Source organism: Diabrotica virgifera, chromosome 7, assembly GCF_917563875.1.
Source record: "Diabrotica virgifera virgifera chromosome 7, PGI_DIABVI_V3a".
NCBI classification, from domain to species: domain Eukaryota; kingdom Metazoa; phylum Arthropoda; class Insecta; order Coleoptera; family Chrysomelidae; genus Diabrotica; species Diabrotica virgifera.
Window position 1 is genome coordinate 125,889,296 of NC_065449.1, and position 15,143 is coordinate 125,904,438.

Here is a 15,143-nt window from a genome sequence, read left to right on the forward strand (position 1 = left end):
TAAAAGTACTGCTCTTTTCTAGTTTTTTGAACAGTCAACTGATATTAAACACTTCATTTATATCAGAATGTCTTAATACTGGGCTTTTTGAAATTATTTCTTTAATTTTACTTAAACATTCATTATATTTACGTACCCAATGCCACTGTACATTTTCTTTAATTAATTCCCTAAGGGGTGCAGTTAAGTCTGACAACTTTTTTATGTGCGTATACAAATACCTTATCATTCCTAATAATCTCTGTATGTCTTTTTTATTTTCTGGCTTTTTCAAATCTTAAATTGCTTTAATTTTATCGCTATCAACAGTTTGACGATCTTTATTGTAAGTAATTAAATCCAAAAAATTTTACATTTTTTACACTACATTTTTCATAATTAAATTTGACATTATTTATCCTAGCTTTTCTAAAACTTGATATAAACATTTATCATGTTGTTGCTTTGATGAGCCATAAACGATTAAATATGTTTCTACACCCTCTATATTAAATATTTTACTGAATCTTTTGTGAAATACCTCACTTCATGAAGTAATACCATAAGGTAGCCTTAAAAATTTATATCTACAATAGCAAGTGTTAAAAGTACATAATTTACTACTTTCATCATCAAGTTTTATGCTCCAAAATGCTTTTGAAGCATTTTGGAAAGCATTTTCATCAAGCTTGCTGAAATAAACGTTACCTTTTAAATTTGTAGCTATTTCATCAATCGTAGTGAGTTGAAAGTGCTCTCTTTTGATAGCTTTGTTTTTGTTAAAGTCTCTTGGATCTACTCGTATACAAACTTTTATGGAATTACTTTTTGCTTTTCTTACTAAGACTATGGAGTTGACCCAATCTGTAGGTTCATCAACTTTCTCAATTATAATTTCGGCTAATTCCAGTTTTAGTTTCTCCTTTAACTGTAGTGGAATCTTTCCTGGAGGATGTATAACCGGTTGTGCAGTTTCATTTAGCACAATTTTGTATGACTCATCCAAACAGCCTATACCTGAAAAATTTCCTTAAATTTTTCTTTCACATCAAAGTAATCATTTTTAAATGTAACTTCACTAGAATTCAAATTATTTTAATTTTTTTCTATTGGATCTTTTTAATATATTTAACGCTTACATGTAGGAAGACCTAATACCGTTGGTGAATTAATCTCTACCACATAAAACATTATGTTGTACATATTATCTTTATATTTGCATTATAAAATACATTTTCCAATGACTCTAAGTGTTTCATTTGAAAATGTTTTTAACCTGCAGTTTGTTTTTTGTAGTTCAACATTAGCTTCTAGAGAATTTAACTATTTATTGATATTACATTTGCCATTGCCCCTGTATCTAATCTACAGCTTAATTTATGCTTGTTAAGTTCAAAATTTATCATGAAATCATCATCAAAGCTGCCATTTTCACTATTTACCAAGCCTTTAAAAAATTTATCTGATTTTTTTTTATTTAGCTAATGCCTCGACAACTAATGGCCATTGACATGGTACAGTGGATTTTTCCTATTAGGTACCTAGTGTAATGTGTAGTGTGTGTGTTGAGTAAGTGTTTTGTTACTTTGCAAAGTCGACGTCATTGTCTTTGCAAAGAGACGCTTGTCTGCGGTCCCTCCGATGAGTACCGATCCCACAAGGACAGAAACTATTTGCATCTACTAATTCAACGAAAAATTCTCTACGCAGGTGAGATTCGAACTCACGTCCATTCGGAACTTTCGATCTAAAGGTAGGCGCTCTTACCACTGAGCCACGGAGGTGGGTTTTATTTGATTCTGAATCATCTACATTTACATATTTAATTTGTTTTTAAAGACCGACTTTTGCATAGTGCCCTTTCTTATTACACAAATTACACTTAGCTTTATATGCCTTACAGGGTTGGCCTCTGTGCTCCATTCCAGATCTACTGCACCTTCAACTGTTTCCATATTTACCGTTGAACTGGCTGCCACTGGGCTTTATTTACATATTTCTTACTGAAGTTTCCTTTCTTTATGTAGTTTACCTCCTCTGACTTCATTTTTTCAGACTGGATTTTCGAGCTTTCTATACTTTTACACAGATTGATTGCTTTTTCCAAGCTCATCTCATCTTGTTCTAACAGTCTCTGTTTCATGGTTCTAACTTATCTTTTTCTTCTGTTGAGAACTTGAACGTATTATAGATTTTAAACCCTTCATCCCCTATTAATTGTAACGGTTGTGTGCATTGGGTTATTTCAGTTTTTTTATCAATTCTGTTGCTTGTAGGTAGCTTTTAAATCTTTGTATGAAGAACTTCCAATTTTCGTATAAATTACCTGACATTTACATTGAGTTTATTGCTGCCTTGAATTCCATTTCACTTCTTTTGTATTTTTCTTATAGTATTCGCTTTGGTTTCTTAGTATAGTACGATTTGGTTTCGGTTTGGTTTCGGCACCATGTGGAGTGGGGTTTATAGGTTAAATCTGGAGGTTAGGTTATAATGAAACAACTTGCATCTATCATATCTAGATTCAGAATGGTTTTATTTCATTTTCTCTTCCTTCCACCTGTCCCTGTCACGTCACTCTAACAATATTACCAACGTGAATGCGTTCCGAATATCACTTATTTACATAGATCACAATCTGAAACAGCGGCTTTATGAGTTGTTTGTCTCATACTTGCTGCTTCAATTTAACTTTGAAGTAAGCCAGATTCTGTCTAAAAACTGGTACCCTCTTGTTGTGGTAGGGTGTATGTGCTCTCCTCCATCGTCAGTCTTGTACAATATTATTTCCAGCTGTGTAATATTTCCTGTGAAGTACTTAAATGTACTCTTGTGAAGTGAGTTTAGCTCCGTTGTCATCTTTGATAGCAATGTTGTTTGGTGCAAAGCCAAGGAGCATGTTATTGGCTTAATTTTTTTGCAAATTTTTTAAATCGTAAGTTTTGGTGTGCTCCTCTATTTGCAGACAGATATTGCTTAAATGGAAGTTCTTAATGTTCTTATCCCTTTTGCAATATTCTCTTATTTGAGCTTTTATCGCTTTATGGGCCATTTCTCATTATCATTATTCAGTCCTGTGACTTTTAAACACTTCCTTTGTTGTATTATGGTCCATTTGTAGTCTTTTGTTGAGTATGGAATTGATACTCACCATATGTTTGTGGATTTTAGATGTGCCTATGACAGTGTAAACAGAAACGCACTATACAAAGCCAAGATAGAATTTAATATCCCAATACACTTGTGAGATTGGTGAAAGCAACCCTCTCAACAGTCGAGTGTAAGGTTAGAGTGCAGAATGGAATATCAAGAACTTTCCAGACACAAACAGGACTTCGACAGAGAGATAGCCTATCGTGCCTTCCATTCAACATTGCCCTAGAGAAAGTTATTAGAGAATCTGGCATAACAACAAGAGGGACCATTATTAATAGGAGTGTACAAATACTAGCGTATGCAGATGACATCGATATAATAGCAAGAAGAAAGGCGGACCTGGTTCAATCGATCACTGCAGCAAAAAGAATAGGTATAATAAAACTAAGTATATGAAGGTCTCAAAATAATCAAGTAGCCAAACCTAAAGATCTAACGGTTGGAACATATACTTTTGAAGGAGTAAGAGAGTTCGTTCACAAATCAACCAAAGTAATACAGTAACTGCAGAAATTAACAGACGTATATATCTAGCAAATAGAGCGTACTATGGATTAAAGAAACTTTTAACATCAAACATAGTCACAAAAAGAACAAAAATATTGATATACAGAACTCTAATCAACATATGGATATAAATAGGTGGATAAAAACAAGAAAGAAAAACTGGAACGAACATGTAAACCGAATGGAACCAGATAGATTAGCAAACATCTGTAAAAACAACAAGCCGTATAGCAGAAAAACCCGTTGGGAAGGCCGCCGAAAAGATGGAAAGACAGTATACAATCAACAACAACTGAAACAGAATAAGAGGCAGACAAACAGGAGTATGGGCCATTCCACGAACATACGCCTGTTTTGGATTACTTCGACAACGAATATTTTACTGTGCAACATAAGAAGTACGAAAGTAAATGGCGCTAATAATTATTCCAATAAACAACAATGTAATTTGCAATTTACTTTCGTTGTTCTTATTTTGCACAGTAAAATATTCGTTGTCGAAATAATCCAAAACAGGCGTATGTTCGTGGAATAGGGTATAATCCTAGTCGCACGAAGAGGAATAAGAAGAAGAACTCTTAATCAAGCCCTTCGTCACATACGCGTCAGAAACGTGGACGATAACAAAAAGTGATGAAGAACGGTTAGGCTGTTTTGAACGTAAAATCCTCAGACATATCTATAAAGGCGTGGAGGAAAACCGATTATGGCGTAGGCGTAGACGATATAATTTTGAACTTGTACCAACTTTCTAGTGAACCTAGTATTAGTAGATCTATCAAAATAAACAGGCTGCAGTGGCTAGGTCACTTAGAGAGAATGAATGAGGTGGAGCCGTCGAAACACATTTATAGGCGCCAGAGACCGGATGGAGTGAGGAGAAGAGGCAGGCCCTGAGCACGATTAAAGGACCTTGTGTAAGACGACCAGCGAGTGTTAGGAGTGCGAAATTGGACAACCAAGGCGAAGGATAGGAAGGAATGGAATCTTATTCTGGAACAGACCAAGACCCACCATGGGTTGTAGAGCCAATGATGATGTAGTCTGTTGTCCATTGTTTCTTCTCTATAATGTTTAATGTTTATTCGCGGCATTGTGCAATATAGATTTTGTTTTTGTCCATATGCTACTTTGATAAGTCTTAACAACACTCCACCAACGGATTTTTATGAGAATAAAATCTGTGCAATTACTACTATATGTCAGCTTATAACGTTCTCCGTCGTTTTCCGACTTCCAATCGCCACTTCGTCCGGTCATTCCCTAGGGTTCCCTAGGTCCTCTTCTTTGTTTCTTTCTCTCAGCTCTCTTGTCTATTCCTTCGCTCCAACTTTTTCTCGGTCTACCTCGTTTTCTCTTTCCTTCTGATTGCCATTTAGTATATCCTTTGGTATTCATTGTTCATCCATTCTTTGTATATATCCGAACCAGATAAGTTGTTTTGTTGATAAGTCATCCATCATTGTTCATTTGATTCCCATTATTTCTCTAATGCGTCCGTTGGTAGTTCTGTCTCTTCTAGATCTTCGTGCTGCTCTTCTCCAAAAATCCATTTCCATCGCTGTCAGGGTTGCCAGTGTTCTTTCTTTCATTGGCTATACTTCATAGCAGTTTAGAGTGATACTTTTAACTATAGTGGTCATACTCTTTTTAGTTTCTTTGCTGATGTATTGGTCCCATACTATATGCCATATCTTTTCTACCTTATGTATTTCTTTCTCTTATGGCTTTGTCTAATGTTCTTCTTCTGTACGTACAATCTCCGCCACGAAGGTTGGCAATCATTATTGCTATTCTAACTTTTGACACTACAGGCCGAAAGAGTTCAGTTGAGCTCCATCCAAACCATTCTCTGAGATTTCTCAGTTAGGACATTTTTCTTCTACCTATGCTGCGCCTTCCTTGAATCTTTCCCTGCATTACTAATTTTAGGAGTTCATATCTGTCACCACGTGATCACCCAAGTATTCCCAAGTCTAATGTTCCATCGTGATAAATATTGATACCTAGATATTTGTAGTCGTAATTTTTGTTACGGCATTTTTGTATACCTAGGTAATTTTGTATACCTATTCATATAATTTATATACTTTTAAATAAAAAATATATTTTTTTTTTAGTTTTAAACAACAGTAGAATAGTACCAAACATGGGTTTTCCAAGACATATTGATCAAATCCTTCTGGAACAATTGATTTACGAGCAAATGGGCGGTTTTTTGCTAATTGTTTTGGCCAACGGGAAAATTGTTTTTGTTTCAAGTACAGTTGAAAACCTTCTTGGACACTTACAGGTAACGCACATAAAGTTCAAATCAATCCCTTCTTTCAGTGCTTCATTCATATAGGATTTTAAGAATGTCGCGAATCATTGCTTGACATTTTAGTTAAATCTGACAGTTGGTAGAATATTTATATTTTTATATTTATATAAAATATAAATATTTGCCTGAATATAGTTGTTCCATTTTATCTTTGCCCATTCGTCATGATTCATTTTCAAACAAATTAAATCAAAACATAAAGTGAAACGTACGTCGATGTGCATAGTATATAGTATATTATAGTATGCAGAATACACAATGTATAACACATCGACGTACGTTTCACTTTATGTTTTGACTTACTTTGTTTGAAAATGAATCGTGAATGATGATGATGATGATGGTGATGTTTGGCATGGAAACTAGTCCATTTGCCACAGATTTTTGCATATTAATATAATCTTATTATAAGTTATTAATTATGGTATATTACGAACTGAAACTTGACTGTTACAAATCTAAATTATACATCCGGAAGCGTATAGATGATTGCATACGAGTTCAAATATTGATTTCTGATTGAGAGACAGCAGATGGGTTATGTTTGCTGGAAGTTGCACCTTACTTTTTACAAGGTTTTCAGAAAATATATCTGAAAGCGTTTTATTCTTAAAACATCCAAAAAGGATGTGATTAATATCACACTGGGAAATATTATCGCATGAGCACTTTCCTGATTCGATCATGTTGAATCTAGCCAGGTGAGCTGGAACAGCACCGTGACTAGTTTTTAGTCTAACGATAGTTGCAGCTGATTGTTTAGTTATGTTATATTGAAATATATGTGGTAATTCTGTTAAGGATGGTAACACAGGATGAATCTTATAATAATGATTATTTGAAGTATTCGCCAATACTTTCCATCTGTCTTTCCAGTTATAGTTTATTTTTTCATTATGAAATTTGGTTAGATCCGTAACAGTGAAAATATATTCTTGTATACCAGAATGCGTGGAATTCTTAGCAAGCTCGTCTACTATTTCATTACCTTTTATCCCGCTGTGACTTTTTGCCCAAATAAATGTTACATTTTTGTTTCTAATTTTATGTTTAATTTCACATATCAGCTCACAGGTCTTACGATTTAATTAAATATTATTAAGTCCGCTAAGAACTGACTTAGAGTCCGAAATAATCACTCCATCTTGTATACCCTCGTGCTCCAGCCAATCCAGAGCTTTCCCAATAGCTACTGCTTCTGCGGTGTAAATAGAGCAATGCGAATGAAGTTTTATTTTAAATGACTTGTTTTTGGAAGGAATGTACACTGCAGACCCTACCTTTCCATCGTTAAGTTTAGAGCCGTCTGTGTAGATTATGGTTTTATTAGGGTATTCACTCAATATGGATTTCAATAAAGTGTTATTTATTTTAGATGATTGTGAATATTTCGGAAATATAATATTTAGTTTTTTGTAAATCGTGTCAAAATCTAATTTATAAAGTGGATTGACATAGTTTGTTGCTAATGTAACCGGTAAATCATTGGTTTCCAGAAAAGTATCCGCTAACGGTGGAGAATTATTAATTCTCCAGTAATTATTTACTAAATTTTGAATAGATAACTCATACAGCATACTCAGTAAGTCACTTGTTCTTGCTCTCAATTTTAGAACATATTTGGTTGCCAATAAATTTCTACGATTTTTTAAAGGCAGTTCATGGGGACTTGGTGTAGATTTCATAGCACCCAGAGTTATTCTCAAACTTTTAAACTGAATACGATCTATTTTTAGTAGATGCGTATTGCTTGCTGACCCGTATAATATACATCCGTAATCCAGAATCGATCGCACGTAGGTCCTGTAGAACATCAATGATACTTTAGGATCGGCACCCCACTTTCTACCAGTGACACATTTTAGAAGATTTATACCTCTTTCACACCTTTTTTTTACATATTGGACGTGTTTCGACCATAGTAATTTAGGGTCTAAGATCATACCAAGATATTTATACTCATTGACAACTGGTATATCATATCCTGACAGGTGTAAACTATCAGGTGTACGTATCCTATGTCTCGTAAATATCATGATGGCAGATTTTTCTGGAGATATTATTAGGTCATGGTTTTTAGTCCAGGTATCCACCAGCTTCACGATGTGTTCCAGAACCCTTACACAATCATCATATGAATCACGGATGGAATAGATGCATATATCATCGGCGTACTGGATACATTTTATGGAATCTGTAAAAATGCCGTGTATACTCGCTGAAAATATGTTGAAGAGAATCGGGCTTAATACGGACCCCTGTGGTAATCCTGTATGAGCTATTCTTGGACCATGTAACTGATTCATATGGTCTCTGATATATAAAGTTCTGTTGCTAAAAATATTTACTATATTAGCGGACAAATTTGTGGACAACCCCAGTTCGCATAACTTTGAATGCATTATTGTTAAATTAACACAGTCGTAAGCGCCTTTAAGATCTACAAAAAAACACGCTAAAAATTTATTTTTAGAAAAATTGAGTTGGATATCTGTTGTTAAGTGACTTATTGCATCTAATGTACCAAGACCTGATCGAAATCCGTATTGTGTACTTGGCAAAAGATTATAGTGTTCGACGGTCCAGTTAAGACGATTTTTAATTATTCTTTCGAAAGTTTTTGTTATACACGACAATAGAGAGATGGGTCGATAAGAGGTTGAAAGAGTTTTGTCTTTGTTTGGTTTAATAAAAAGACATATAATTGTTTCTCTCATTTTGTTAATGTAATTTCCTTCCAAAAGCCATTCATTAAATATTTTTATTAAGTACTTTTTAGCCTTGTCGGGAAGGTGGTTAATTATCGTATAAGTAATATAATCTGTTCCGGGTGCAGTAGATTTTGTTGATTTAATAGCTACGTCCAACTCTTGGATGTTTATAGGATTTTCTAGTAATTTGAATTTACTAGGGTTGTATGATTTTACTTGCTTTAATTCGTCTTGGACGTATGGAGGGGCGAACTTATCAAGAAACTCTTCTATTAACTATTTTGAGATTGGTTGTGTTTTAGAATGATAATTTTTGTTAGCTAATTTATTAACAAATGCCCATATTTTACTGAGCGGTGTATTTTGATTGATGGTATTTACAAAGTTGATCCATGAAGTTTTTTGTTTTTTTGTGAATACAACCTTGCATTTAGCTTGTATGTGTTTAAATTTTAGATAATTTTCAAGATTTGAGATAAGATTGTACTCCCGAAAAGCTTTTTTTCGATGTGCTATTAAATTTTTACATTCATCGTCCCACCATACTGGAAGACAAGATTTTGGTTGGAATGATTTTTTAATACTCATGGAGGTATCTGCAGCTTCATTTATTGTTATTATTAAGTTATTAAACGTTTCCAGAGATGTAACATCTATTGATTGAATATCGGGAAGGCATGTTTCTAAGTGATTTTGAAATAGTGACCAGTCCGCTGAAGATTCTTTCCATTTTGTTGAGGAGTGAATTGTTATCGGAGTGTATTTCAAATCTATGGTGATTTGGATAGGGATATGGATTGTACCTAATGAGTCATTAAGGGGGTTCCAGGTGGTAAGACCTGTTAAATGAGGGGATATTAATGTCAAGTCTATCATTGAAGGTCGTTCGTTCGGTCTAGATAATTTGGTAGGTCTTCCATCATTAAGTAGTATTAAATTGGTATTGTCTAAAGCGTCAGCTAGAATGTTTCCCTGTGCACTGTCCTGTACAGAGCCCCATCTACAGTGAGGACTATTAAAATCGCCACCAATTAGAAATCTGCCTTTAATTTGACCAAATAAATTTTCCCAATCTTTGGATAAGACATTTATTTTAGGAGGTTTGTAAATGCACACTATTGATAATTTTACTTGTTCTATAAAAACTCCGCAAACCTCTATGCTTGGATTATAATTAGTTTTGAATTTTATATCTGAAAAGGAAATATTATTTGCAACTAAAACAGCAATGCCTCCATAGCCGTCACGTTGATCAAGTCTAACAATATTAAATCCTTTAATATATAAGTTTTTATTTTGTGACAACCAAGTTTCATTAAGAAGAATGATATCAATTGTATGACTTTCTAGAAAATTAAGCAAATTAGTCTTTTGTTTTATAATAGATTGACAGTTCCACTGCAGAATATTAATTGCTCTACGATTCCCCATCACTATCGTTGTCTGATAAACAAGCTAGTATGTTTTTGATTTCATTTTGAGTGACATTTTGTAATTCAGACGAGACTAGTTTGGGGTCAATTTGTTTAATTATTCTTTCTAACACAAAAGGGATTTCGTGAAGAATTTGTAACTGTAATTTTTCTTTATATGCCATAAATTCATCCCGATAAGGGTTAGGAATTATAGGGAGTGGCACTGGTTTTTTTGATTGAGAAGATGAGGGAAATTGTAGAGAAGTTTTACATTGAATGGGAGATATGGCTTTTCTTCTAGGAGGATTAATACTTTTTTTAGGTTTTGGGACGTAGGAAAAGTTTCCTGTACTGTCATTTGCGACGGACGGGAGTTGAGGAAAATTATTTAAATTGCTAAGCACTTCAAATTGATTGTGTGTCGTGATTTTGGCATAAGATGGGTTTTTTGCTATAAACTCAGCTTCTTTAAACGTGGTATTCTCAATCGCCATATTTTTTTAATATTATATTGATGTTGATACGCTGGGCATTGTTTCGTTAAAGATGTGTGTTCGTTTGTTTTACAGTGTAGACAATATTTAGGATTACTACAGCTAGAGTTGTCTTCGTGATCTTTGCCACAATTTTTGCACAAGATGGATGTAGCCTTACATTGCCTCATAGTATGACCAAATTTAAAACAATTTAGGCACTGTACCACGGGGTATATATATTGTTCAACTTGAAACCTTACCAAATCTAGTGTAATATATTGAGGAATGATATTTCCTTCGAATGTTAAAATTACCATTTGTCTAGGAACAAAAACAACCTCATTATCTGAATCGATAATTTTTCTTTTCATACGTCTTACCTCGGTAATTTTTTTATCAGAAATAATATTATCTATCATATATTTTTCGTCTAAGAACGTGTCAATCTGCCTGACGATTCCCTTTCGGTGATTAAAGAACTTTGGAATATACGCAACAAATTTATTAGAAGTAATTATATCGTGATTGACTAGACTATTTGCACATGTATGAGTTTTAAAAATAACTTTAACTTTATTACGGCCTGCCGATTTTAAATCAATTACATCATGTTTAAAAACGCTAGTAATGAATAAATAATGACCTACTCGAACTGGTGATAATCTTTTAATATTTGGATCGATGGATTCGACTAATACAAAATACGGGCCTTTATCGGTTGATTTGTACCTATTATTTAGATCGAAACGAGTATTTACAGTATCCATATTTTCATCTTTATCTTTATCAGGGGGTGGCTTCTCGCCACCCGTAGAATCTCTCATTTTAAAATATAAAGAACAATCCTACCTTTGTTTTGTAGTTTTAACTATCGAAACAACTTAACTTGGTTTACTTTTTTGTAGAACCTATTAATGAGCACTTAACGATGTGTACACTATCGATGCTAGCAGACGAATGAATCGTGAATCATTAGCAAATATTAATACAGTGCGTCAATAAAGTAACTCATAAATTGATTATTTCGTAAACCGGCGACTTTAAGGAAAAATTCCGAAACAGGTCGATTTTACTTTTAAATTACGATTTTTTTGTCATATACTAGTGGCGTCATCCATCTGGGCGTGATGACGTAATCGATGATTTTTTTAAATGACGATAGGGGTCATGTGATAGCTCATTTGAAAGGGTATTTAATTCTCTATTCAGTAGTATAAACATTAACATAATTATTTATAAAGGGTATCAAAAAAAAATTTTAAATAAATAAATTGACAAAAAGATGAATGTATGTAATTTGTTTAATTCTAAATACATTTTACTGCTGTCAGAAAACGTAAAAATATTTTACTTAAAAAATAAATATTGATTTTCGCTTAAACGAAATGTTCAAATTGCCAAGACGCAGGTTAACATTGAATTTAAGCGAAAAACAATATTTATTTGTTAAATAAATTTTTTCCTGTTTTTTGACAACAGTTAAACGTATTTTGAATTAAATAAATTACATAGGTACATTTTTCTTTTTGTCTCAATTAATTTAATTAAATTTTTTTTGAACGCCCTGTTCAAATAATTATGTTAGTGTTTATATTAGTGAAAAGATAATTGAATATCCTTTCAAATGAGCTATCACATGACCCCTATTCTCATTTAAAAAAATCATCGATTACGTCATCAAGACTAGATGGATGACGTCACTAGTACGATATATATGTCAAAAAATTGTAATTTAAAAATTTTCTACAAAATAACACAATCAATGGATCAATAGGTGTCATTTTGTAGAAAATCAACGACTTTTGTCTAAGTTTTTCTTACAATGGATTGAGTAGTGGATGCAGAAGATCTGACTCAGTTTCGCTAATATCTGGTTGTATTAGCTAATAAGTAACAACAACAATATAAGTCTTATGTACTCACTAACAAGAGTAAGTCAAATATGTGTCCTTACTCTCACTGAGCATTAGTGCACCTATTTCGGTAAGAATGGCTTTTTCTAGCTGTAAGCATATTTTGTAAAGAATGTTATTCCTTTGTAGCAAGTCCTGAAGAAGTCTAAAATCGATAGGCGAAATCTTGACGTAAATAAAAGGCACTTTGAAGCACCACTCTTTCATTGCTTCCTCAGTACTAGGGTTCTTCCCAGCTGTTATCTCAGTACTTCGGTCGGATTCGGTCAGATGAAAGAAAACTATTTGTTTTAAGTCTCAATATTTCGTCACTATTTGGTGACTTCTTCAGGAGAAAACTGTGAATTTATTAATATCAGGTATGGACAAAAGGTTAATATTTCATTACTTACAACTATAAAGGCACGATTCCGTCATCGACGGCAGGCGGCAGACGGCAACTGCAAGCGGCAGTTGCAGTTGTCGCCAGAACGACGTCATTACTTTGAACTATTAATTTGTATATTTCTTAGCAACTGACGTTCTGCCGAATGCTAATAAATATACAAATTAATAGTGCAGAGTAATGACGTCGTTATGGTGACAACTCTAACTGCCGCATGCAGTTGCCGTCTGCAGTCGTTGTCGGATTCGTTTAACATTATCTTGAACATTGATTTGGGAAATGACAGATTTTATTTTGACATATTTGGTACTTATGGTAACTGCAATACATTTTATTTTGCTAGAATGTTGTCTAATATTGAAAATTTTTAGTGAATAGGTCAAAGTAAACAAGAGAAAGTATTTACGAAAACTGAGAAAGGACCTGCAGTATGTTAAATTGATTTATAAAATATAATTGATGGTATGTAATGAGTTAGTGTAAGACTGGTATTTAAAACTTGAATAAAAATAAAGTAGATCAGTTGTTAGAAGATTAATTGAGTACATAAGTTGTTTGTATTTTTAAATTTTGGGAAAGGATGTTATCTATTACTTATATAGTATATAATAACTAATAGAATAATTATAATTCTGGAGTTTTGTTAATATGTACCATCTGAAGGAAGAGTCGATTTTTAAAATTGTAAACTTGTTCCAAGATTTTTACATTATTAAAATAAAATTTATATCCTGTATTTAAGTGGTGATCTACTAAGGCGCAACAGTTTTTTCTTATATTGCAGTCACTTTTATGTTGAGTGACACGTTGCTTCAGCCACTGTTTACTTTGACCAATATAACAACCTTGACATTCAATGCAATTTATTTTGTAAATTATGTTGCTCTTTAATGTGCTTGGAGTATTAGCTTTAGTTTTTAAGAACGACCTTGAATTTAGAAGTGGATTGTACTTAACTAATTTCATGTTGGGAAAAGTTTTAAAAAGTGGGACAATTTGATCTGTTAAATTTTGGACATAAGGTATTTTTTTTTGTAAATAAATGGTTGTGGATTATTTATCAAAGAACGACTAAAATTCTTTATAACAGGTATATTTGTTAAAATTCCCTAAAAAGGGCTACATCACAGAACTAGTTTTCGATCGGATGACCGATCATCATCAGTGCTGACCTAAAATGCGTATAAGCTGATAAGATAATGCAAAGTTTTTAAAATTTTGACTACGGTTTTAAGAAAGGTTGTAGGTTATACTCACGCGTTAACATGCTAACCACCAAAATACAAAAATATACGGGTAAAAACCCTTTAAAATTGATCCGTCATGGGAACATAGATTAAGTTTGTGAACTTGAACATAGATGTACAAAATATCCCATGTATTCTGCTCGAGGTACCATTTGAGCCCAAAATTGACTTGTTCACATGTTGACTAGCGGATGGCAAGTGGCGAATGATAACGGAAATCCTGAATGATGACATGACAGAAATGACAGTTCCGCAGGAAGTTGAAATATTTACTTGTTAGTTATGTAGAATCTGGTATGAAGCTTGTTAAAATTGAGAACAGTAACCACAATCACTCCACTGTGATAAATAATAAATTAAAGTAAAATTAAACTTGATCTTATAGTTATGAAAATGTACCACAACCTCCCAATTTATTTACAATCTGTAAAGCAAGTTACAATAAGTAAATGTTGTGACCACTAGTGTAGGTGACTTGGAGAAAATGATTCATTAAGCATTTTCTTTACAAATATTTTACATCGATATAAAATTGTTTGTCTCTGGGAATTACGGCACATATAACTAAAATCGCGATGGTAAATCACTAGATGTATTTCGTCTAAGTCTCCGTCTGACTGGTTGTCTCATCAGGTTTCTGGCTAGTACATTTGGATGTTGTGTCAGTCTGTCTTCGTATTTCTGTGCAAAGTTGGTAATTTCTTCTTTTACTGTTGCAATTTCTAGATCGTGTCTAATAATAATATTTGCAGCATACCATGGGGCATTTGTGATTATTCGAAGAACCTTCGACTGGAACCTCTTCAAGATTTCGATATTGGAGTTTGATGCAGTACCCCAAAGTTGGATCCCGTAAGTCCATATTGGCTTCAAAATTGCTTTGTAGACAAGTACTTTATGTTTCAACGAAAGTGATGATTTGTGACCAATCAGCCAGTAAAGATTGTGTAATTTGAGACCAAGTTGTTTACGCTTCGTAAAAATGTGTGTTCTCCAGTTTAATCTTTGGTCTAGATGCATTCCAAGGTATT

General features: G+C 33.4%; 1 protein-coding gene across 1 annotated transcript in view; it reads left to right on the forward strand.

Moving 5' to 3' along the window:
* The window catches only part of LOC114345470 (aryl hydrocarbon receptor nuclear translocator-like protein 1), a 602,711-nt gene that overhangs the window by 15,945 nt on the left and 571,623 nt on the right, over positions 1-15,143 (forward strand). Inside the window, exon 4 of the mRNA XM_050656946.1 lies at positions 5,763-5,935. Coding sequence (XP_050512903.1) covers positions 5,763-5,935 — 173 coding nt within the window. The remainder of the gene's footprint in view (positions 1-5,762; positions 5,936-15,143) is intronic.